Source organism: Leptodactylus fuscus, chromosome 7 (genome assembly GCF_031893055.1).
Source record: "Leptodactylus fuscus isolate aLepFus1 chromosome 7, aLepFus1.hap2, whole genome shotgun sequence".
NCBI classification, from domain to species: domain Eukaryota; kingdom Metazoa; phylum Chordata; class Amphibia; order Anura; family Leptodactylidae; genus Leptodactylus; species Leptodactylus fuscus.
This window is the reverse complement of record NC_134271.1, coordinates 139,799,854-139,827,811: the sequence shown is the minus strand read 5'-3', so window position 1 is coordinate 139,827,811 and position 27,958 is coordinate 139,799,854. Positions and strand designations below refer to the sequence as shown.

Here is a 27,958-nt window from a genome sequence, read left to right as displayed (position 1 = left end):
TCTTGTAAATTCCGAATAATTGCATATCTAAAATATTTTTTTGCGATTTTCCGCTTCCTAAAACCCCCCCTATCTCTTTCCATCAATTTCCTCCTAGATCTCTCCGCGAGGATGTGCAGCCAAGGAGTTAATGAGCAGAACTGCGCCGGGAAGCAGCATGCGGCATAAGAGGCAGAGCAGGGTTGGAGGATGCGGGGCCCTGGACTCTGGATAGTGGTGCAGTGTTATGCCTCAGTGTATTTTAATGGAATATCTACTTCTGCTCTATGGGAAAGGAGCTAAAAATAGCATCCGTGGGTCTCTCAGGGCTGTTCATTCTGTGACAGTGACTTGCAGGCACCAGATCGTATGCAGCCTGCAACAGGGGGGGGACATAAGATTATTCTCAGTGACACATCCATACACTGGATTTCTTTAAAGCAATACATATATTTTATCCGTCCGAATTTTTTTTTTTCAAATTAAAAATAGAAGAATTTTTTTTTTTTCCGTCTCTATTCTCCTCCAGAAGGGAAGTCTATTCTTTCTCCTTTCCAGACATGAATTTACAGTGGGAATATACAGGGATCCTTCAAGCCAAAGGAGATGGTGTATGGGGCCAAGCTGTATTCCTTGCAAGCTTTGATCTAGCAGGGAGAGAAGCTTACCAGGTGAGCCACTAACCCTATGTAACCATCCATGTGTGTTTGCAGGGATGCATGCCAACATCATTGCCGGCACAGATGCCGGGACCGGTACCAGGGAGGAGGAAGGGGGGGGGGGGGTATTGCTTACTATTGTCTAAAAAAATCCCTATTGCATTCCATCAGTGTGATTTTACGTCTTAAACCTTTATTTTTTTTCTATTTTATGACTATGCCCTTTTTTATATTTTATATTATTATTCCTTTTCTTTTTTTAAATATTTTTTTCCGATTTTTATTTATTTATTTAATTAATTTGAATTCCCCATTTTATAAGAGACTGTTCGACTGTACGATGTGGACGGGGAGATGGGTGAGACTCAAATATGGAATCATAGAATAGAGGGGAGATGAAAAAAAAAAAAAAATTGTGGCGCCACCCTGTTTATTTTTAGACTCATGAAAAGGCGTTTCAGAAATCGCTCAAAATGGGTTAATCCGAAAGGCTGTGAAAAACCCGATTACAATGCGTTCAGGCGCCTGGGATCTCACAAGTCGCTGCGACTGAGCGGATACTGATTTTTAAGAAGTGGATTTTTGAAAAAAAATTTCGGGAATGTAGGATGGGTGGAATTTTTTGGGTTTGGGTGCAAAAAATTCTGCAAAAAAGTTACCAAAAAATTAATTTGTGAATTAATTATAGTTGTCAAAGTAATGGCCTGATAATTAAAATATCTATATTGTCATGGGCGTGTTATAGTTTTATATATAAGAAAAAATCTAAAAATATATTTTATATATTATATATTAAAATAATAATATAATATATAATTAATTATATAAATATAAATTTAAAAAAAATATTTAAATATATAATTTATTATATATTTATATTATTGTTTTAACATATAATAATACAAATTATATTTTGATATTTTTTCCAAATCATATATATAATATATTATATATATATATATATATATATATATAATATTTATATTATATTTTTATTATTATTTTTATTATTATTATTTATATTATTACTATTATTATTATTTTTTTTTTTAGATTTTATTCATATTATAATATGTAGTGCTATCCTCTCCCAGGGTTTATTACCAGTTTTATCTTAGACTCCGAATAATGAGATATTAATGTGTCACCGGGGAGACGGACAGGCCTCGTTTGGATGCATAATTACCCATATTCACTAATTAAACCCTAGCAGCCCACCCCTTGTGTTTATTTGCTAAGATCTCCAAGCGCTGCAGCATATTGCAGAGTACGAAGGGACTGATAATTCTGGAATCTTGCTAAAAATATCCCCTCCCCAGGACAATACAGACTCCCCGGGATTCGAGGCGCAGATGGTCCTAATTTTCAATTATGCCCGGTGATAAATAATAATAATACAATCACCCTAATTAATAATAATTCATTTATCGCGGCCTCCTTCACTTCCCCGGCCTGCTTGGGCTGGAAAAAAAAAAAAAATCGTGGATTTGCATAACGCGGTGGTATAAAGAGTGATTTGAATTGGTAATATGATGGCGTTGGAGTGGTTACACTCCTGTTCTTTGTAAGCGATAGCAATATCAAAACACCCCCTTGCACAGTGAGCGGCGGCTTTCTGTAGCCTGACGCGCTCATAGTCATCTGCCGGGGCTTTGAAATCATAAAATATATATAGAAGGAGAAAAAAAAACGGCAATGAGATGATGTGTAATCAAAAGCGACAATTTACCATAGACCGTAATGGAAAATGATTGAGCTTGATTGCCGGCGCCGGCTGGTTGGGCACCGCAGGAGCAAGGTTACTATCAAAGAGTCTGGTATAGAAAAGACACCTTGACGGCTGCCGTGGAGAACGTACCGGGCGGGTGCTGAAATAGCAATTCCCGTATGGGAAAGGTTTCTAGTATTTTGGTAATTGTGTGTATTGTGGTCATAATGTAGGTATAAAATGCCACCATTGTCCTAAGAGGCTGGCAGGACCAAGTGCAGAGGCGTGATTATATGGGGGTCATGGTGTATGAAGGGGTCCACTAAAGGGGCATCCATGCTTTATATGGCACAGCGATTGCATAGGGCCTAGAGGTTACACATTACGCCTCTGAATGATAGACTATCAACGGCATAGAGTCCATTCACCGCTTCCACCAAGTCCGACTCATTGCAACCTTCAATAAGGGCTCGTTCACACAGTTTTTCGTCAGCGGATTTTGACGCGGAATACACCTCAAAATCGGCTGCCAAAACCGACTCCAATGGGAGCTCACTCCTTTTTTCCTCTAGCTTGTATCGGAAATAAGAAGCTAGTTGACCCTTCTTGCCACGGCTGAATCAGTCACATGACTCCCGGCCGATTAGGCCCATTCATTTGGGCCTAATCCGGAGCGGAATGCGCTGCCGAGTGAACATACCCTAAGAGTTCTTCCTCTGATTCTGGATTATTTCCTCTAGCCCACACCATTCCTGAGCAAACACTGGTGTTAGTTTCAACACGACTATGGACTCTACTGTCAGGTGGGAGGTCCTAGGCTGAAGCAGAAACCCAGAGACCACCCACCTGACAGCTAAGAGCACAGTTGTGCTGAAACTAACAGCAATGTTTTCTTTCGAATATGGTGGCTCAAGAAAAAGTTCCAAATGTGCTGGAGTTGGTGGAGGTGGTGGTGAAAGGTCACCAGAACCCCACAGATAGATAGGTTAGGGTCACCTGGATCAAATGATGTTTACCTCTTATGTATCACAGCCTCCGTTATTGTCAATAGTCAGATAGCTCTTTGGAGCAATGAGGGCCTTGCGGCTTACCTCTTTGGAGCAATGGCAACTGGCTCGTTGCTCCAAAAAGGTTATCTACATATTGACAAAAAAGCATTGAAGTTGAAGTTCGTGGCTCCCATCCCCCCACCTACCATTTATTGTCTTTTACGTGCCTATGGGCCCATCAGGCACCATGACTTGGGTCAGCAGTTATCTCTGCACCCCTATAGCTGTACCCGTCTCTGTCCTCGTAATTGCTATTAGATATGGCTAACACTAAGATATTGTAATCCTAATAAAATATAGAACTGGTGTCCATACACATGTCAAAGCAGTATGGAGCAACTCTACACATGGAGTTCCTAGGAGTCCTTATGATAGACCTGCAGGTTCTCTGTGTGCCACCACGTGGTGCTTAGACTTGTTTCTAGGGGAAATTATTTGCATAATATGTTATGTAATGAAACATGCCATGATAAATCTGTGAGAGAAATCTGTCTGCTGCCATATGTGCCTGTAACATTGCATCAGCAGCAGATTACAGATCCCGCCATGTGCCGAGACCCCCTATTCAGATTTCTACACCTGAAACTGTTTATAATTCGGCATCCATCTATTATGGATTCTTAGGGTGACTCGGTAGTTAGTACTACTATCCTTGCACCACTGGGGTCAAGTCAATGCAAGGCCAACATCTTAATGGAGTTTGTATGTTCTTAACTGGCTTAATCTGGCCCCATAACTACTGGTGAACGTAGGAGAAGAGGGAGGGCATGGTACGCATCTAGGCCTGAGGTTGGAACCAGCCCAGGACACTTTAAAACCCCCAGAGGAACTGTCAATACATTCCCTGGACAACCCTTTTAAGACCACTACCACCTTGGTCAGGAGGACTCAGTGCTTGGTTGCCCCTACTGTATCTCCTTTCATGATCTTCTTTGGAGGAACTTTTGAGAGAAGGACCATGGAACAGTTCTTAACACCAACTTGTCACATGGTCAGTCCTTGGTCTTCAAGAGACCTCTTGAGTCTGTAGTTCTTGGTTCCTTATGTTCTAGAGCAGATTCTTAAAAAAGTTGAGGAATCATGGCATTCCATTTTTGTCCTGTGGCCAGTGATCCTTTTTCATGGTGGTCCTGATACATGGATACTGTTAAAGGGTAGTCCCAAAAAATCAGGAACTGAAAAACCTGAATGGATAGAAGGAAGCCTCTTAGTGGGGAGCACTACTATATACTTCTATTCAAGGTATTGAGTTGGTCTTCAGGCCCATCGATAATATAAAGCTGGCCATACACCTCAGATAGTAGTGTTTGCCTGACGTCTATTCTTCTCCGGTCCTTCATACACATCTTTGATCATCTTCCCCCAGCGTGCATGTTTTTTCACTAGGGAGGGGGGAGAAAGACTCACCATACTTTCCAGATGATATCGGCCATCAGGAGAAAGTCTGGATGATTCTATACACTTTAGATGGTCAACCAACATTGGTGGGTTTGGCCATCATTGAAGGGATCTTCTGGTTCGTGGGTAAATTTTGACACTGATGACCTTTCCTTGCCTAGTATCTGATCAGTAGGTTTCAGCACCCAAACCCTGCACCAGTTATTTTGGGCAGGCACCTATGCAGTGAATTAGAGCAGATCTGTAGTCCTCCAACACGGCCCCTATACCGGTGGATCGAGCCTTCCGCTTCCAGCTTCATACCATCTGAGGTTGCCCAGAACATCTTATCGGTGCAGAATATTGATATCACTCCCCACCTATCTGACACTGATGATCTATCCTAAAATAGGTCATCAGTATCAAAATTGACCCGGGGCCCAGTAAACCATTAATCTAGTATATATGTCCAGGTATAGGAAGGAGAAGAGCAATCTCTATATATAGTGTCCCTGATCCACAATGACTGAAGAAGTTTGTTTAAAGGCGGGCAGATATAGTGTTAACCACACTGTATTGATCCGCTCAGGATCAATAGTATATGTAGCATGGATTTACATATATTTAGAGATCCAATACCGCGCGTCTCTGGGGACCCATCCTTTTAATTTATGGCAATCATCCATCACTGGTCAATATGGCGTAGAATATCACTTCATCTACACTGTCATGGTGAGTCTCTGTATGAATTAGATCGCTGATATCCAGACTGATGCCATTGAAGACATCTAGGTCCAATATACCGTATTATCTGCAAAATTAGACCCCTTCCTTTTCCACCATTAAACTTAAAGGGGTGGTCTGATTTATACAATATATGTTTCGGGCAAGCACTGGCCTAGCAAAAGCTCTGAGGCCTCACTGTCTACGGGTTTGGCTCTTTAGGAAACATGATATCAGTTCATTTCATTGAGCTCCCTGTAACGCTTTGTTTCCCCTGTAGAGGCGCTGCAGAGAAAAAGATCAACTGATAATGAATTAGCTCCACCTTAATTTGGTGGTACAGACAGCAAAAGCTAAGTTCCAAGTTTAACTAAGTTACAGCTTGTGTTGGGCGAACCTTGTGAGATTCGTGCGTTGTCCACTGTGGGACCCAAGTCCTGTGAGTGGACCTCTGCGGTAACTTGGGCAATGTCGACATCATACCAGAACCCAAAATTTTGGGAAGAATTGTAACGAACCCAGCTCAGTATAATCTGGCTAAACCATCCCTAGTCAGGACTAGTAAAATAATGAGCCTAGAGTCTAATTCTGCTCTGAGTCCCTATAATCATGGGGCACAACTCAAGAATCCTTACCTTTTCCATTGGACATAATATTATCACATTTAAATGATAGTGGAGTACCCCATCTGGAAACCCCTTCTGTTTCCTGAGACCTAGAGCCACTTGCACTGTTCTCGGACTGCTTGGTACTCGGTAAAAATAAGAAGAGCACATTGACTCATATGGGCACTTTGTTGGCTTAGCTTGTCTGCTTCGATGTAATCTTCATGAGGTGGTCAATTGTTGGGCACCATGGTCTTGGCATTTAATGGATGTCTCTCGTGTGCCTCCTCAGCAGCCTAAATTATTGTCTTTGGCTATGTCGAAGTATTCTGTGGCACCCTGTACCCCCATAATAAGGACAGCCCTAGTATCTCTCTAGGTGTCCAAAAATTCTTCCTTACCTCTCTCCCATTGTCATGTTGACCAACTAGAAGAGTCCACAAAGATCGCTGAGCTTGAAGAGCTTAGGTATGGAGCTTAAGACTACATGGCGGACTAATAGGGTTAGGAACTCTTGGATAATGCCCACAAACTTACACATGGCCATATACCTACAATTGTTATTGGTCGAACACCCATTCCTCCCTGCCCAGTTTGACAGAACATGCATGTGCTTTCCATGGGAAAGGGGATTCCCATCTTAAGAATAAGATAAGGGCAAGATAAATAGGGGATATCTTGCAAATTTGTGCATTGGTTGCGTTTCAATTTTCTTTGGCTCTCCCATTGGAACGAATCGAGTGGGTCATGTCTAACCCATTAAAAACGGAGGAAAGAAACCTAATCGGTGGAGTCTTAAGGGTTGGATCCACATTGGTCCGTAAGTTATCCCCTATGCTATGGATAGTGGGTAACATCATACGATGGTAATACTCCTTTGATCTTCAGTCAGACTCCTTTAGTGGCACCTTATCTCTCGAGAGAGCAAAGGATTGAGCCTGTTGAAATTCGGCATACCCAATCCTTTTTGGGTTTGCCTTTTTTTCCACATAAGATGGTCGGTCAGTCCCGGGTTCAGCCGACAATAGTCTAATATGTCTGTCCACCTTGACCTTGCCACCACCAGTTTATTTTACTCTAAGGCAGATGGTTTGTACAAGTACAGCATCAGTTTCATGATCGATGAAGACACAGATTCTGGATATTTCTGAGATTTGCTGTACCTTGCACCGTTCTGGCTGCTTATAATCATTAAAATCTGATTTTTTTGGAACCGATCCTATGGTTACATCATTTCAGTTCTAGAAACACGAGAAACCAAACAACTCGTGACTCTGGTAGCTGGCACTTGAAATGTGTGAATCTTATCACAATCCTTCATTATTTTTATAGCAGCAGTAGAATCTGAGAATTTAAGAATTTATTGAGTAATATCAGTCCTCGTCGGTCGGCAAACTCTCAAACTACCTTCTCAGGAAGACTAAAAAGGTCCCAAATCCTATCCAGGAACACTACTTCTTTCAGACTACTCCTTCCCGTAGTCATAACTATCTGGTTTTCATGGTAAAACCCCTTTAAGTGCAGAGTCCTGAACGTGAAAGACTGCCAAATTTCAATGATCCTACCTAAACGGTATCATACTATGGTACGGGGTAAAGGTCCTATGGCCCTGTTGCCCAGGAGCCCACCTTTGAACTGGTAAGGTTCCCCCTTGTCCACATTCTTGACCTCCATCTTAACCCATCCTTCTAGAACCTGACCTTGACATCTGTTAGCTCAGTACCTTCTGACCATGGCAAGGAGAACTTGGAAGGAGAAGAGTCCTTTACGAAGGAGTATCTTGGAAGTTCTTGACCCATGTATAGAAGCTAGAACTAGATCTTCCCTACCTAACCACCATTGCAGGATCTTCTAGCCTTAACTGAGATTGTGAATTTGATAACTCCTCTAGATGTCTATGATTCCTCACCAATTCTCAAGATGAAGTCTCCAAAATAATCTAGAATATATTAGGTTTGGAGACTGCTGTCAGCATGGATAGCCCCAGAATCTGACAACATGGACAATATAAATCACATCTAGAGGTACCGGCATTAGTCTTGGGTTAGGTCTTCATAGACATATTGTAGGGTTAAAAGCCAACCTGGTAGTTATGGTTCCTCACAAATCTAGAAACTCAAGTGGTTAAACCACGACCAGCAATGGCGTTACTGGGTCCCGTGGCTGACTTTTGACATGCACCCCCCCCCCCCCCCGACCGACGCCAAAGACCCTGACCAACCCCCCCACACACACACATTTCTGCGCGCACTATTATACCCCATAGTGGCCCCTGCACACAGTATTATGCCCCATAGTGGCCCCTACACACTGTATTATATCCCCTAGTGGCCCCTGCACACAGTATTATGCCCCATAGTGGCCCCTGCACACAGTATTATGTCCCATAGTGGCCACTGCACACAGTATTATGCCCCATAGTGGCCCCTGCACACAGTATTATATCTCCTAGTGGCCCCTGCACACAGTATTATCCCCCATAGTGGCCCCTGTACACAGTATTATGTCCCATAGTGGCCCCTGCACACAGTATTATGTCCCATAGTGGCCCCTGCACACAGTATTATGCCCCATATTGGTCCCTGTACACAGTATTATGCCCCATATTGGTCCCTGCACACAGTTTTATGCCCCATAGTGGCCCCTGCACACAGTATTATATCTCCTAGTGGCCCCTGCACACAGTATTATCCCCCATAGTGGCCCCTGCACACAGTATTATGTCCCATAGTGGCCCCTGCACACAGTATAAACCCATGGACAATTATTATTAGTCTGAAAAGACCCCAGAGTATAATAATTGGAGACCCAAGGGGGGGATACAAACATAAAAACCGCTGTTACTTACCTATCCCTGGCTCTGCAGCACTTCCTGCTGCCATCTTCAATGACGTCCGGGTGTCATCTGTCCCAGGGTCCTGCATCGCGACGCACAAGGATGCATGCGCTGGTCATGTGATGTCAGGGACATCACTGAAGTAGGCCCAAAGTCTGCCTGGAGCCAGGAGAGATAAGTAATACTGTGTTTTTAAGTTCCCTTACCTCTCCTGGGCCTCCAATCATTATACTCAGGGGTCTGAAAACTCCCCCGAGTATAATAATAGTGCTTGTTGGCCCCGTGGCATCACTTACCAGGATCGGTAAGTAAATAGGGCCCATTACCGGGTGGTAATGCAGTGGTAGCGGCTGTCGCCAGACCCCTAATGTCTCGGGCCCTTTGGTAGCCGCTATTGCTGCTACCCTGGTAGTTACACCCCTGATGACCAGACTTTCGACCATTGGCAATAGATAGACTTTGGTCGAAGACGAATGACTTACTTGAACTAAAAGAGTTGCCATATTGTCCGCTTTAGCTTCTTATCATCTATGCCAGAAGATGAGTCTCGGAGTTGAGTGTCTGCTGTAAATATCATCTTCCAATGGATGGAATTTGATGTTAGTCCTCCAGTACTTCCTGTTCTACAGACACAAGGCAATTGTAAGCTGAAATGATACATGCAAATTCCCTTATGGATTTCACCAATCAATTATTTTAAGTCTATTCAATTACCAGAACCGGCCGTGTGTTCTGCAGAGAATGAAATCACTTTACGGATCTGCCTGGGCAAGTTTCCGCCATCACTCACGGACTGACAATTTGGCCATTCCAGTCCAGTTATTGCACCATAGTAACATACATAGATGTATATTTCCATGTTATTTGGGTATGGCAGGTTAATATTTAGTAACTGGGGGGGTCTGCGCTTATGGTGGTTTTTGATACAGAAAAAAGTAATTTCCTCCTTTGTACCTGATCTTTCACCACCAACAATTACTACAACTGATTCTGGCGCAGTTGGATTTTTTTCTCTAGCTCCCACCGTTCCTGAGCAATCAGTGCAGTCAGTTTTGGTGCCTGGTGTGTTAACTAGACTCTCTAATGACAAGTGGGTGAAGTCATGTAGGCACAAGAATGGGTGTAGCTCTGCAATGTGATTGGAGCTCAGAGTCACACCCTTTTGCCTGAGATCACCCACTTGAGATTAGGGAGTCTAGTTTAGATCACAGGCAGCAGAACTAACTGCGATGTTTTTTTGGGGAATGATGGGGGATAGAGAAAAAATTACAACTAGGTAGGAATTAGTGGGGCAATGCCTATACAGGATGCAAACAGCGTAGTCAGTGGAGGTTGTGAAAGGACATCGGGGTCGGAGGTGCATGGTAGATCAGTTGGGGTTTATGTTACTGGGAAGGTAACAACCATCACCAGCTCTGTTCTATTTGTGGAACATGGCCATGAGAGAGATTCTTACACGCAATGACAGTGTTGGGCCTCTATTCTGCCTTAGTCCATCACAAAGCTAACAGAGGGGGATATATAATGATATATAATGTAGGCAACACCGGGATTGTATAAATGTCACTGAGGAACTCGCTTCTGACGCCAGGTTCACATTAGTGCTGTCTCTCTGTTGTTCATCAAGGAACCTGAACAACGTTGAGGCAGACCGCTAACAGCAGCATGTGGAACCCAACGGGTTCTGTCAGAGTACAGAGATAATACACACAGTGATGTCACAGTACAGAGATAATACACACAGTGATGTCACAGTACAGGGATAATACACACAGTGATGTCACAGTATAGAGATAATACACACAGTGATGTCACAGTACAGGATAATACACACAGTGATGTCACAGTACAGGATAATACACACAGTGATGTCACAGTACAGGATAATACACACAGTGATGTCACAGTATAGAGATAATACACACAGTGATGTCACAGTACAGGATAATACACACAGTGATGTCACAGTACAGGGATAATACACACAGTGATGTCACAGTACAGAGATAATACACACAGTGATGTCACAGTACAGAGATAATACACACAGTGATGTCACAGTACAGAGATAATACACACAGTGATGTCACAGTACAGAGATAATACACACAGTGATGTCACAGTACAGAGATAATACACACAGTGATGTCACAGTACAGAGATAATACACACAGTGATGTCACAGTACAGAGATAATACACACAGTGATGTCACAGTACAGGGATAATACACACAGTGATGTCACAGTACAGAGATAATACACACAGTGATGTCACAGTACAGGGATAATACACACAGTGATGTCACAGTACAGAGATAATACACACAGTGATGTCACAGTACAGGATAATACACACAGTGATGTCACAGTACAGGGATAATACACACAGTGATGTCACAGTACAGAGATAATACACACAGTGATGTCACAGTACAGAGATAATACACACAGTGATGTCACAGTACAGAAATAATACACACAGTGATGTCACAGTACAGGGATAATACACACAGTGATGTCACAGTACAGAGATAATACACACAGTGATGTCACAGTACAGGGATAATACACACAGTGATGTCACAGTACAGGGATAATACACACAGTGATGTCACAGTACAGGGATAATACACACAGTGATGTCACAGTACAGAGATAATACACACAGTGATGTCACAGTACAGAGATAATACACACAGTGATGTCACAGTACAGAGATAATACACACAGTGATGTCACAGTACAGAGATAATACACACAGTGATGTCACAGTACAGAGATAATACACACAGTGATGTCACAGTACAGAGATAATACACACAGTGATGTCACAGTACAGGGATAATACACACAGTGATGTCACAGTACAGGAATAATACACAGTGATGTCACAGTACAGAGATAATACACACAGTGATGTCACAGTATAGAGATAATACACACAGTGATGTCACAGTACAGGATAATACACACAGTGATGTCACAGTACAGGATAATACACACAGTGATGTCACAGTACAGGGATAATACACACAGTGATGTCACAGTACAGGGATAATACACACAGTGATGTCACAGTACAGGATAATACACACAGTGATGTCACAGTACAGAGATAATACACACAGTGATGTCACAGTACAGAGATAATACACACAGTGATGTCACAATACAGAGATAATACACACAGTGATGTCACAGTACAGAGATAATACACACAGTGATGTCACAGTACAGAGATAATACACACAGTGATGTCACAGTACAGGGATAATACACACAGTGATGTCACAGTACAGAGATAATACACACAGTGATGTCACAGTACAGAGATAATACACACAGTGATGTCACAGTACAGAGATAATACACACAGTGATGTCACAGTACAGGGATAATACACACAGTGATGTCACAGTACAGGGATAATACACACAGTGATGTCACAGTACAGGGATAATACACACAGTGATGTCACAGTACAGGGATAATACACACAGTGATGTCACAGTACAGAGATAATACACACAGTGATGTCACAGTACAGGGATAATACACACAGTGATGTCACAGTACAGGGATAATACACACAGTGATGTCACAGTACAGGGATAATACACACAGTGATGTCACAGTACAGAGATAATACACACAGTGATGTCACAGTACAGGGATAATACACACAGTGATGTCACAGTACAGAGATAATACACACAGTGATGTCACAGTACAGAGATAATACACACAGTGATGTCACAGTACAGAGATAATACACACAGTGATGTCACAGTATAGGGATAATACACACAGTGATGTCACAGTGCAGAGATAATACCCACAGTGATGTCACAGTACAGAGATAATACACACAGTGATGTCACAGTACAGGGATAATACACACAGTGATGTCACAGTACAGAGATAATACACACAGTGATGTCACAGTACAGAGATAATACACACAGTGATGTCACAGTACAGAGATAATACACACAGTGATGTCACCGCACAGGATAATACACACAGTGATGTCACAGTACAGGGATAATACACACAGTGATGTCACAGTACAGGGATAATACACACAGTGATGTCACAGTACAGAAATAATACACACAGTGATGTCACAGTACAGAGATAATACACACAGTGATGTCACAGTACAGAGATAATACACACAGTGATGTCACAGTACAGGGATAATACACACAGTGATGTCACAGTACAGGGATAATACACACAGTGATGTCACAGTACAGGGATAATACACACAGTGATGTCACAGTACAGAGATAATACACACAGTGATGTCACAGTACAGAGATAATACACACAGTGATGTCACAGTACAGAGATAATACACACAGTGATGTCACAGTACAGAGATAATACACACAGTGATGTCACAGTACAGAGATAATACACACAGTGATGTCACAGTACAGAGATAATACACACAGTGATGTCACAGTACAGGGATAATACACACAGTGATGTCACAGTACAGAGATAATACCCACAGTGATGTCACAGTACAGAGATAATACACACAGTGATGTCACAGTACAGGGATAATACACACAGTGATGTCACAGTACAGGGATAATACACACAGTGATGTCACAGTACAGGGATAATACACACAGTGATGTCACAGTACAGGAATAATACACAGTGATGTCACAGTACAGAGATAATACACACAGTGATGTCACAGTATAGAGATAATACACACAGTGATGTCACAGTACAGGATAATACACACAGTGATGTCACAGTACAGGATAATACACACAGTGATGTCACAGTACAGGGATAATACACACAGTGATGTCACAGTACAGGGATAATACACACAGTGATGTCACAGTACAGGATAATACACACAGTGATGTCACAGTACAGAGATAATACACACAGTGATGTCACAGTACAGAGATAATACACACAGTGATGTCACAGTACAGGGATAATACACACAGTGATGTCACAGTACAGAGATAATACACACAGTGATGTCACAGTACAGAGATAATACACACAGTGATGTCACAGTACAGAGATAATACACACAGTGATGTCACAGTACAGGGATAATACACACAGTGATGTCACAGTACAGAGATAATACACACAGTGATGTCACAGTACAGGGATAATACACACAGTGATGTCACAGTACAGGGATAATACACACAGTGATGTCACAGTACAGGGATAATACACACAGTGATGTCACAGTACAGAGATAATACACACAGTGATGTCACAGTACAGGGATAATACACACAGTGATGTCACAGTACAGAGATAATACACACAGTGATGTCACAGTACAGAGATAATACACACAGTGATGTCACAGTACAGAGATAATACACACAGTGATGTCACAGTATAGGGATAATACACACAGTGATGTCACAGTACAGAGATAATACCCACAGTGATGTCACAGTACAGAGATAATACACACAGTGATGTCACAGTACAGGGATAATACACACAGTGATGTCACAGTACAGAGATAATACACACAGTGATGTCACAGTACAGAGATAATACACACAGTGATGTCACAGTACAGAGATAATACACACAGTGATGTCACAGTACAGGGATAATACACACAGTGATGTCACAGTACAGAGATAATACACACAGTGATGTCACAGTACAGAGATAATACACACAGTGATGTCACAGTACAGGGATAATACACACAGTGATGTCACAGTACAGAGATAATACACACAGTGATGTCACAGTACAGGGATAATACACACAGTGATGTCACAGTACAGGGATAATACACACAGTGATGTCACAGTACAAAGATAATACACACAGTGATGTCACAGTACAGGGATAATACACACAGTGATGTCACAGTACAGGGATAATACACACAGTGATGTCACAGTACAGAGATAATACCCACAGTGATGTCACAGTACAGAGATAATACACACAGTGATGTCACAGTACAGGGATAATACACACAGTGATGTCACAGTACAGAGATAATACACACAGTGATGTCACAGTACAGAGATAATACACACAGTGATGTCACAGTACAGAGATAATACACACAGTGATGTCACAGTACAGGGATAATACACACAGTGATGTCACAGTACAGAGATAATACACACAGTGATGTCACAGTACAGGGATAATACACACAGTGATGTCACAGTACAGGGATAATACACACAGTGATGTCACAGTACAGAGATAATACACACAGTGATGTCACAGTACAGGGATAATACACACAGTGATGTCACAGTACAGGGATAATACACACAGTGATGTCACAGTACGGGGATAATACACACAGTGATGTCACAGTACAGAGATAATACACACAGTGATGTCACAGTACAGGGATAATACACACAGTGATGTCACAGTACAGAGATAATACACACAGTGATGTCACAGTACAGAGATAATACACACAGTGATGTCACAGTACAGAGATAATACACACAGTGATGTCACAGTATAGGGATAATACACACAGTGATGTCACAGTACAGAGATAATACCCACAGTGATGTCACAGTACAGAGATAATACACACAGTGATGTCACAGTACAGGGATAATACACACAGTGATGTCACAGTACAGGGATAATACACACAGTGATGTCACAGTACAGAGATAATACACACAGTGATGTCACAGTATAGAGATAATACACACAGTGATGTCACAGTACAGAGATAATACACACAGTGATGTCACAGTACAGGATAATACACACAGTGATGTCACAGTACAGGATAATACAGACAGTGATGTCACAGTACAGGGATAATACACACAATGATGTCACAGCACAGGGATAATACACACAGTGATGTCACAGTACAGAGATAATACACACAGTGATGTCACAGTACAGAGATAATACACACAGTGATGTCACAGTACAGGGATAATACACACAGTGATGTCACAGTACAGGGATAATACACACAGTGATGTCACAGTACAGGATAATACACACAGTGATGTCACAGTACAGAGATAATACACACAGTGATGTCACAGTACAGGATAATACACACAGTGATGTCACAGTACAGGGATAATACACACAGTGATGTCACAGTACAGGGATAATACACACAGTGATGTCACAGTACAGGATAATACACACAGTGATGTCACAGTACAGAGATAATACACACAGTGATGTCACAGTACAGGGATAATACACACAGTGATGTCACAGTACACGATAATACACACAGTGATGTCACAGTACAGAGATAATACACACAGTGATGTCACAGTACAGAGATAATACACACAGTGATGTCACAGTACAGGGATAATACACACAGTGATGTCACAGTACAGAGATAATACACACAGTGATGTCACAGTACAGGAATAATACACACAGTGATGTCACAGTACAGGGATAATACACACAGTGATGTCACAGTACAGGAATAATACACACAGTGATGTCACAGTACAGAGATAATACACACAGTGATGTCACAGTATAGAGATAATACACACAGTGATGTCACAGTACAGGATAATACACACAGTGATGTCACAGTACAGGGATAATACACACAGTGATGTCACAGTACAGGGATAATACACACAGTGATGTCACAGTACAGAGATAATACACACAGTGATGTCACAGTATAGAGATAATACACACAGTGATGTCACAGTACAGGATAATACACACAGTGATGTCACAGTACAGGGATAATACACACAGTGATGTCACAGTACAGGATAATACACACAGTGATGTCACAGTACAGAGATAATACACACAGTGATGTCACAGTACAGGGATAATACACACACACAGTGATGCATTGGGTGTCTATAGACTAGTGAGTTGGCATCTACATTCTGGTTAGGCTACTACCATGGTTGGATCCATTCTCTCGTCTGGTGAAGAAGCCAATATTCTATCTTACAAAGAGTATGAAGTATATAACATAACAAACAGATCTATAAAATATAACTAATAATATGAATTTTTTTACAGGTTAAATTGTGTCATATTTTTAACTTTATTTTTGTCTTTTTTTCCAGGGAAGATATCAGCCTGCGGAATGTGTAGTTTCCAAACATCCTAGCGCTCCTTTCTTAGCTTAGCAGATCCTCCATCTGTTCCTGGACCACATTACCAATGAGAGACTCTACCATGTTGCATACAGAGGGCAGTGCCTTACTAAAGGCGGTGTGGCAGGGGAAATTCAGACTGACGCGCCTTTTGCTGGAGGGAGGCGCTTACATCAATGAGGGCAACGCCCAGGGTGAAACCCCTTTGATGGCAGCCTGCCTAGCTAAATATGATGACCCCCAAAATAAATCCAGAATGGTAAAATACCTCCTGGAAAACGGGGCTGATCCAAACATGCCTGACAAGATGGGTAAAACGGCTTTAATGCACGCTTGCAGCAACTTGACCGGGGCAAGCGTGGTCTCGGTTTTGCTTGAACATGGTTCAGACCCCAGTATGAAAGACTACTCAGGCACATCTGCCCTTATGTATGCTCTTAATAAAGGTGACCGAGAAACCTTAAGGGTCCTCTTGGATGCTTGCAAAGCGAGAGGCAAAGAGGTGATCATCATAACCACAGATACTTCTCCTTCCGGGACCAAAAAGACAAAGCAGTATCTCAACTCTCCCCCGTCTCCAGGTGTCGACGACAAGCAATCTCCATCCGTGTGTATGTCTCCCTCCGACATTGAGTTAAAAACATCCCTGTCCCCGGCCAGCGAGAAAGAAGAAGCCCGGGATGTGTTTAACTTCAATATGGGCACCAGGTTGACATGTCCTACATCCAGCAAACTAGAAATCAAAACCTCCGATCACATACCTAACAAGGGAAGGATGGTGAACAAAAAGCAACTAAAAAGGCTAAACTCAGAGCCTTGGGGTTTGGTGGCCCCTTCGGTCTTGGCCGCGTCTCACCTGGCGGCACCTGCTGAGAAGCCTTCTGTCGAAGAATCCGAAGAGAACGTCATTGCCGAAATAAATAACTTGTCCATTACCAAGAGACCTTTGCTGTCAAGACGTCACAGCATAGAGGGTCAAGATTCGTCTTGCTTTAAAACCGGAGAGCAGTCATCCGAGGAAGATCCTTCAGGTCCAGACTCTTCATGGGCGGACAAGGTCCAACTAAGCCACCTACATCAGCCACTGTCAAGGCGCAACACAGCACCTGAGGCTCAGGAAACAACCAATGCCACCTTGGCTCCAACCATAGGGGCTAACCTACGAGGACTCCCTCATCATAAATTGACCCGTATGGACCACTACGAATCGGATTCCCACCTCTGCCCTGATTCTATTCCCGGTTCTCCCGACTCTGGACGTGTGTCTTTAGAACGGAGGAGATACAACGCTTCTCCTCTAACCCTTTTTACCAGCTCCTCTCGCGAATCATTAGAGAGTATTCCCAGCGCTGTTTCTCCTATGACTGTCCGTCGTAGGACCCCAGGTCTTCTGGAAAGGAGAGGATCAGGGACTCTTCTTCTGGATCATATATCTCATACCCGACCAGGCTTCTTACCACCACTGAACGTCAACCTCAACCCTCCAATTCCAGACATCAGATCCAACGGCAAAGCTCCTTCACCGGTTCACGGCAGCCAGAAGACGCTGATTCCGGTGGCCCCAAGTTCTCCAAAACATTTTGACGCCAAAGCCAAGAAGAAACTCATAAGGAGACATTCTATGCAAACAGAACAGATCAAACAGCTGGCCAGTTTTCAGAATCTCTTTACCCAAAACGAATCTGATAACTAAAAATTCGGAACCAATATGGTTCTAAAACCAAGAATATCTACCACTAGTCAATAGGTCAATCTCCTCGCACCTTGTAGGATCTTACAACCTTTTGGTGGCTCAACATGGTATCTACAAGAACATGAAGTCAGTTCCATTGTGATCAACTTTTTCTGGATCGATTTTGTTCCCATGAGCTTTTAGGACACGCGGGGTTATGGGTAGTTCTCCAAAATGTAGCATTTTGAAATTTAACCATTTAAGGGTCCATCACAAATACAATGTTCATATTCCATCGGATCAGCAAATAATTGGACGTTGTGTTGGTAGAGTCAGAGTTTAAGAAACCTGCAAAAATAAACAAAAAAAAACGATAATCTGGAACGTTACCCTTCCTGTGACTTTGGGGTACGGATGGCACTAAGAAGATGGTCTGTGGCATCGAAATAGTGTAAAATTATTAGTGTATGTTTTCTATACCATAGATGTAAAAAGTATAAGTTGTAAATAGTACAATATAAAAGAGTCATGTGACTTAAAAAAATTTGCTTATTTCCAGGGTTTTAAACAGGGTCCGACTTCGAAATACCTGCTGAAACGCGTTGACCAGATGGTGCTCGAACCTTAAATCCAAACCTTATCTTCTAGCGCCATCTCCTGGCGATCTTAGTAGCAGGTTTTAATGTTTTTTTGTTTTTTTTTTGTTATACCGTATCCCGTTTTGTATATTGTCAGCAGAGTCCAAGAGGTTTCATCTGCCGGAGCACTTACAAAAAAATTTATCTTCGTAACTTATACTGATGATTGAATGTATCATAGAGAAATTTTTTTTTTGCTATAAATTCCAAAAAAATAAAAGAGCTTTAGACTGGTGAAAGCGACCGGTAAAGCGCGCAAAGAAAATCTAATAGATGTATAACCAATTGTATATGAATGTGATGAAGGTAAATTTTATTTTGGAGAAAACAGGAGATATTTTTAATGGACGAGGGACGCAACCCCCTTGTGGATCTTATGGTATCTTACAGCACTTTGCCCTGTCTACCCGTGTATAAATAGAAATCTATAAATATATCTATATAGCTATATGTAGAATGATAGAGATTAGGGACGCACAGATGTGGTTGTGTATACACATATCTAGGTATATATATGCACATATATGCACGTGTGTAAGACGAAGCATTGATATCTACTGATTTGGTTTTTTACGGCACTTCTCTTCCTTTGTAGGGGTTCACAGGCCCGATTGCGGTGCCCATTACGGTTCCCAAAATGTTCATAATTTCTGTTTCACACTGTGTGTCCATCTTTTGCATGTTCAGACAACAAATAAATTCCTGGATGGAAAAAAACCCAAAAATTAAAAAAAGGAAGTGGAAAGTGGAAAACCCCCTTAGGTTGTACGTACCATTTTACCTAACCTGTGACGTATCATAGTGATGATCAGATCGGTGCTGATTAGAGATGAGCGAACACTGTTCGGATCAGCCGATCCGAATAGCACGCTCCCATAGAAATGTATGGAAGCACCTGTGACGCCGGCCGGCCGCCGGCAAAGTCAGCGTCACAGGTGCTTTCATTCATTTCTATGGGAGCGTGCTGTTCGGATCGGCTGATCCGAACAGTGTTCGCTCATCTCTAGTGCTGATTGGTGGGGATCTGGGTGCTGAGACTTTAACCAATTGCTAAAAAGAAGGGGTAGATGTTCTTAGTCGGGCATCTGATAGGTTCTTCACGCAGTATACTATACGGTACACTTATTATGTGGCCCTGAGGTCCTTTGGGCCCACCAGATAAAATGATTCTGTGGACCCGACCTCTAATAACCCCCTGGAGAATACAACATAGCGCTCTTCAAATTTGGGTGTACTATACTACACTATTATTTGGCTAGAGCCTTGGCCCACTGAAGGATCCTCTAGTTCTCTGGTGGGCCCAGTGGGGTTACTACCGCCATAGCAGCAAAGGCAGCTGCCACAGGGCCCGGGACATTAGGGGCCCGGTGACAGCCGCTACCACTGCTATCATTATACTCGGGGGTCTTTTCGGACCCCCGAGGATAATGATTGGCGGACCGGGAGAGGTAAGGGAACATAAAAAACACTGTTACTTACCTCTGCACGATCCGTGCAGACTTCGGCCTAGTCGTCTGACGTCTCATGACCCCGGCCTGCGTCCCTGACGTCATTGAAGATCGACTACTCCGGAGGCCGACAGCGTAGGAGATGGGAGATAGGTGAGCAACAGAGTTTTTTAAAAAGTTTTTCTCCCCCTGGGTCTCCGATTATTATACTCTGGGGTCTGAAAAGTTCCTAGTTACGCCACTGGGTGGGCCAATCCGACAATGCCCATATGGGTCTATCAAAAACAAAGGGGCGCAACACTCCAGCCCTATCGTTTTAGGGATCTCACTAACCAGATCGCCACTGATAAAAAAAATTCTGACAATAGTTTTCTTTGAACGATGGCCACCCTTTAAGCATTCGTTTCCAAAAATTCTACAACTTTTTGACATCTGGGAAAAAAAGAAGATATTATATCAAATATATTATACTGTGAAATCGGAATTGAAATTTTTGACATGTTCAAGCCATTATTTTTAACGTACTCTTCGGAGGCCACGTATAAAATATTACTTGTACATTCTATTTTATTTTCGCTCTTTATTTTGTCATTCTGTACCTATGGTTTTTAGCGCTCACAGCCTCCCCCTCCTTACAATGACCTGTGACCATTTGGCTCATCAGACTCACTTTAGTCATCCCTTTATTGGATTAAGAAGCTGTCAGAAGGCGTCAAATTCATGTCATGCTTGTCTCATGTCAGTCTTGTGCTAAATCGCACTGACATCCTAATGGCTAGGAAGATGACTTATCATATTGCATCACTATATACACCCCTAGACGGGGGCTAATAATTATACACACATATTGGGCACATGTCAACCTCCGAATAGTGTCATTGAGACTTGATAGATATCTAGGGTTCTTCTCGTAATCAAAAATATATATTTTGTTTTTCAGCAAACAGCGCCACACTTATCCAGTGGCTAGGACTGGTATTGCAGGGTAACCTTATTGACATGAAAAGAAAATAGCATTTAATCTGGGACATACCTATTGCTAAATATTGGGGTACAGTGTTACTAGTCACCCAAGTATGGCTGGATCAGAAGGGAACTGAGTCCCTTTACCGAATGCACAAGTCCCATACGTGGATTAGGGACTGTGTAGCAGGGATTGTAAATTACTAGTATAATATATAAGCATTAAAGGGACTATGACGTTCTGGTGGGTCATTGAGTTTCTGTCTCGGTGACATAAGATCCCACTTTATGCATTAAGCTATGTTCACATCTGCATTGGGTGTCCATCCAGTGCACAGTCCATCTGAAATCCCGGATGGCAAAGTCTTGCAAGGCAATATTCTTCATCCAGCGATGTCAGGGTAAAATAATAGATACCGGACAGACCCAGTATAGTCAATGGGGTCCCTCGGAATTTGTTGTTGTAAGTTGTACGTCACTTGACAGACCGATGCAGATGTGAACAGGGTATGTCCAATAGTGAATGCTATTTTACATGTGACATATAGATAACGTTGAGTTACTTTGCAAATACATGACATTAGTTGCCTATATTATACTCCAGAGCTGTATTCTTGCTTCTGCTGGTTGCATTTGGAAGCAATGAAGAAGTTTGTCAAGGATGAGTTCACGTCAGAATTAGAAATTCTATTGTTATAAATACTCCATTTCCCAGAATGCAGATCACTAAGGCAAGCGCTCAGCAGACACTGAACGAGCGAGGGATACCAGGAGATTCCAGCTCTGAAGCCTACAAAATTGTTAATGGGATAATACAGGATGTAACCCAGGATCAGTAATGTGATGTATGTACACAGTGTCTGCACCGGCAGAATAGTGAGCGCAGCTCTGGAGTATAATACAGGATGTAACTCAGGATCAGTACAGGATAAGTAATGTAATGTATGTACACAGTGTCTGCACCGGCAGAATAGTGAGCGCAGCTCTGGAGTATAATACAGGATGTAACTCAGGATCAGTACAGGATAAGTAATGTAATGTATGTACACAGTGACTGTACCAGCAGAATAGTGAGCGCAGCTCTGGAGTATAATACAGGATAAGTAATATAATGTATGTACACAGTGACTGTACCAGCAGAATAGTGAGCGCAGCTCTGGAGTATAATACAGGATGTAACTCAGGATCAGTACAGGATAAGTAATGTACTGTATGCACACAGTGACTGTACCAGCAGAATAGTGAGCGCAGCTCTGGAGTATAATACAGGATGTAACTCAGGATCAGTACAGGATAAGTAATGTAATGTATGTACACAGTGACTGAACCAGCAGAATAGTGAGCGCAGCTCTGGAGTATAATACAGGATGTAACTCAGGATCAGTACAGGATAAGTAATGTAATGTATGTACACAGTGACTGCACCAGCAGAATAGTGAGCGAAGCTCTGGAGTATAATACAGGATGTAACTCAGGATCAGTACAGGATAAGTAATGTAATGTATGTACACAGTGACTGTACCAGCAGAATAGTGAGCGCAGCTCTGAAGTATAATAAAGGATGTAACTCAGGATCAGTACAGGATAAGTAATGTAATGTATGTACATAGTGTATGTACCAGCAGAATAGTGAGCGCAGCTCTGAAGTATAATAAAGGATGTAACTCAGGATCAGTACAGGATAAGTAATGTAATGTATGTACACAGTGACTGCACCAGCAGAATAGTGAGCGAAGCTCTGAAGTATAATAAAGGATGTAACTCAGGATCAGTACAGGATAAGTAATGTAATGTATGTACACAGTGACTGCACCAGCAGAATAGTGAGTGCAGCTCTGGAGTATAATACAGGATAAGTAATGTAATGTATGTACACAGTGACTGCACCAGCAGAATAGTGAGTGCAGCTCTGGAGTATAATACAGGATGTAACTCAGGATCAGTACAGGATAAGTAATGTAATGTATGTACACAGTGACTGCACCAGCAGAATAGTGAGTGCAGCTCTGGAGTATAATACAGGATGTAACTCAGGATCAGTACAGGATAAGTAATGTAATGTATGTACACAGTGACTGCACCAGCAGAATAGTGAGCGCAGCTCTGGAGTATAATACAGGATGTAACTCAGGATCAGTACAGGATAAGTAATGTAATGTATGTACACAGTGACTGCACCAGCAGAATAGTGAGCGCAGCTCTGGAGTATAATACAGGATGTAACTCAGGATCAGTACAGGATAAGTAATGTAATGTATGTACACAGTGACTGTACCAGCAGAATAGTGAGCGCAGCTCTGGAGTATAATACAGGATAAGTAATGTAATGTATGTACACAGTGACTGCACCAGCAGAATAGTGAGTGCAGCTCTAGAGTACATTACTGTCTGTATTTGCACAGGGACTCAGTTTTTTATGTCTGTGAATTATACGTCTGAACAGTCACAGGTATACGCACTCTAGTTGTTTTAAAGCTATAAATCTCCCATTGTACCCTGAAGCTTTGGTGTGACAATTCCATCCCCGCAGTCTGGTAACCAGGGTGCTGTCATGACTGATCCTAGATGCAGACTGTGTTCTAGATTTTAGATGGTAGTTATAGGCTGGTCCAGGCCAAGGACTCGCGCACTGTCCCTACTGCTAGATTTACTATTTTAAGAATCCATAGAGGACTGGTATGAATAAGTCTCCCATACATAACAGTTCAAGCAGAGCCCTATGGCATTGTGGGTCGGGGATCAGACTGGTGTTTGGGGGTTTTCCAATTTTCATTCAATACAATGTGATTGTTTAATAAAAAGTTCTGACATTTTCTAAGATACTTTGCGTTTCAATTCCTCACCATTGTCTCTGCCTTCTGTTGTTGGATGGGAACCTTTTTTCTTACATTCAGAGGCTAAAAATCCTTCGATCTTCTCACAGCTGGAGGTTTGCTGCAATTGTCTTTATTCTATTCACTGGTAATCACTGGGTAGGCTATTCTAACTCACTGCAGAATCATGGCCACTCATTGTGATAGCAGATAGTGGGTCCAAACCCATGTGATCCTATAGGAGGTATTGCATGCACTAGCTTCAGACCCCAAATAAAATAATTCCGGGGTGCCACGCTCCTACAACCCCTAGAATATAAACCATAGTAGCCTTTAAATTTGGGTGCCTTCTACCGGACCATTATTGTGGGGCCACTTCTCTGGTAATCTGGTGGGCCAGTCCTATAATGATCCGGACTCCATGCTGATACAGTCCATCTGCACTGACACATTGTAGCAAACTATCAGAGCTGGATAGAGATATCTACAGTCCAGGGCATAACTGTTGGAGGTCCAAAGCCGTCACATCCAGGCCCTTGTTCCCTGAAATTGGCAAATATTGCATAGGCATACTCACCCCCACTGAAGTGAATGGGTCTGAAACGCGATACCGGTCCCAACCTGTAGACTGATATGGTGCTACTTTAAGACAAAATTAAAGGGGTTATTTGTGGAATCAAAATTTTTGGTGGTATACTCACTGCACCCTATAAAAACATATCCCGGTCTACCGTTGCGCCAATTCCTACATTCTTACAGCGCTACGGGGAGCCGGAAGTCTTGTCTATCCGCCTTCTCTGCAATTCTGGGTCATGTGACCGACCCTGCTCTACTCCTACTGGTGGTGCACTGGGTAGAGCAGGGCTAATCATGTGACCTAGATCCATATTGTTAGCAGACGAGCCTTCTGGCTCCTATAACCATGTACTTGTAATTCTGGACCACCCCTTTAATTTTCCGTTCACTGATCGCAAACAGATATGCAAGGAAATGCGAAGTAAATTAGAAAATGGTGCAACTTTTGTTCTATTGTAAATTTTTATTGGTCGGAACCAATCACATGACTGCCATCATCCATCATCATGTATGTCCGCCATGCCATGACATCATCACCTGGTCTGACTGGTCCTCTGTAGACTGAATGGAGTCAGGTGATACCTATATACTGTCCATTATATACATGTATTACCCATAGATTCCTATATTCTGATGCCGTTCCGTCTAAAAACCAATCAGAACGTTAAAAAAATATTGAAAATCTCAGGTTATATTGAAAAACGTCTGCACACGCGTGTTTATGTGTAAGCTGTATGTACAGCTATAGGTGTGTGTCCATAGAGTATATATTCTGTGTGCGTAGCTATGTACAGTGCGTGTAGATACAGTATATACCGTTTGTGACATAGACAACTAAGGCCTAGGACTTTCAAATGCATTTATGTCTTGTGTGCACAAGATGGCGCCGTCGCCTCACGTTTCCAGTATAATAAATACTAGTAGAGGTGGGGGAGGGGGGGTATACAGCGTATACAGTTATAGGTTTTTTTTTCTTCTTCTTCAGGTTTGGGGTATATAAAGATAATCTCCCTCTCCGTCTAGGATTACATTTGCTGACTATGTAGAATATGAAGTTGTAAAATAAAAGAATTAAATACTTGTACGCCCTTTGTTTTCTTGATTTTAGAGGGTCTGTCCACCCTAGAGATCAGCCTCTAGCGCCACCCATTGGAAGGTAGCTGCCCTATAAATCAAGGTTTTCTTGGATTATGATATTCATGGCTGTGGCTTCTTTACCAAGCACAGCGCCATACATCGGATAGTGGCTCCACTTGGTATTGCAGCTTAGCCCCATTCATTTGTATAGAACTAAGTTTTTGCAAAAAATGGTGACCTCCTATAGCGAAGATTGGGACCGTTTATCACCAATGAAAGGGATTTTCCGTCATTTGTAAAAATTGGCAGGGAAAATAAGGAAATTTGCTCGATAGCCGATCGGGATCCGATCTTTCCCGATCCCGATCGCTCAACCCTAGTCAATGCTTCTCTATGGGAAAAGTCACTTTTAGAGTTGAGCCTATCTTGAGATTTCAAAATCCGATTTCCGATCATTTTCCAGCCGATCCCGATCGTGAAATTTGCTCGATCGGGATCCGATCTTTCCAGATCGCTCAACCCTACTGCTCAATCAACCACATGGTGTCCATGCTAAGGCCACTGATTGGCTGAGTAATCACGTGACTCATGGTCATGACATCATCAGCCAACACAGGGATCGGCAAAGTTGGAACAGAAGGGCCTTTAGGCTCCATTCACACTGAGTAACGCTGGCGTTTTTTGTGCTTATTTTGGCACATAGCGCCGTGCAAACGCGGCACAAACGCAGCGCAAACGCGGTGTTTACGCGGTGCTATGTGCCAAAATAAGCACAAAAAATGCCAGTGTTACTCAGTGTGAATGGAGCCTTAAAAAGTAAATTAGGTTTTAGACTCTTATCTGCCCCCTGGAATTTTTGTTTTAAAAAACCCCTTTAATATGATGTATGGACAACGTTCCGGGAATCTCAGCCCCCTTCAATCAGTTATTCTTTAAGGATCCCGAGAGTCCCCCCCATCTTAAAGACAGACCATCAGTTTTGTTAGATAAGTCGGATAAGGTTCGGGCCTATCTGTAGATTTGCCGCAGGCTTTGACGGTGTCCACGGGATCCATTGTAGGCCCTCACACTGTATAAGTTTATAAAGTACCTGCTAATAGGCCCAAGCTGACCTCATAGCCCTGACCTCATAGCCCTGACCTCGTAGCCCTGTCCTCGTAGCCCTGACCTCGTAGCCCTGACCTCGTAGCCCTGTCCTCGTAGCCCTGTCCTCGTAGCCCTGTCCTCGTAGCCCTGTCCTCGTAGCCCTGACCTCGTAGCCCTGACCTCGTAGCCCTGTCCTCGTAGCCCTGACCTCGTAGCTCTGACCTCGTAGCCCTGACCTCGTAGCCCTGTCCTCGTAGCCCTGTCCTCGTAGCCCTGTCCTCGTAGCCCTGACCTCGTAGCCCTGACCTCGTAGCCCTGACCTCGTAGCCCTGTCCTCGTAGCCCTGACCTCGTAGCCCTGACCTCGTAGCCCTGACCTGGTAGCCCTGTCCTCATAGCCCTGACCTCGGAGCCGCCCCACTACTAAGTCATGACCATTTCGGGGCCATACATCTCCATCACTGGAAACCTTTACCGGCGTTGGATAGACAATCCATAATCTCCTTGTCTGTGGTAAAAGGTGGAGGAGAAGCGTCTTGTCAGAACACTCGTAAGGAAGAGACAGAAGAATAGTGCGCGTTGCGGGCTGCGGGGGACAAATCGCTGCATAATGCCTGTCTGCCGCTCCA

General features: G+C 42.7%; 1 protein-coding gene across 1 annotated transcript; it reads left to right on the top strand.

Annotated features, from left to right (window-relative positions):
* Positions 1-515: 515 nt before the first annotated feature.
* On the top strand, positions 516-18,756 carry ANKRD34A (ankyrin repeat domain 34A). Its single transcript, XM_075281151.1, has 2 exons — positions 516-650; positions 17,028-18,756. Exon 2 carries the CDS (start codon positions 17,125-17,127, stop codon positions 18,748-18,750), a length of 1,626 nt encoding a protein of 541 aa, XP_075137252.1. The 5' UTR covers positions 516-650; positions 17,028-17,124; the 3' UTR covers positions 18,751-18,756.
* The last annotated feature ends 9,202 nt before the right edge of the window (positions 18,757-27,958 follow it).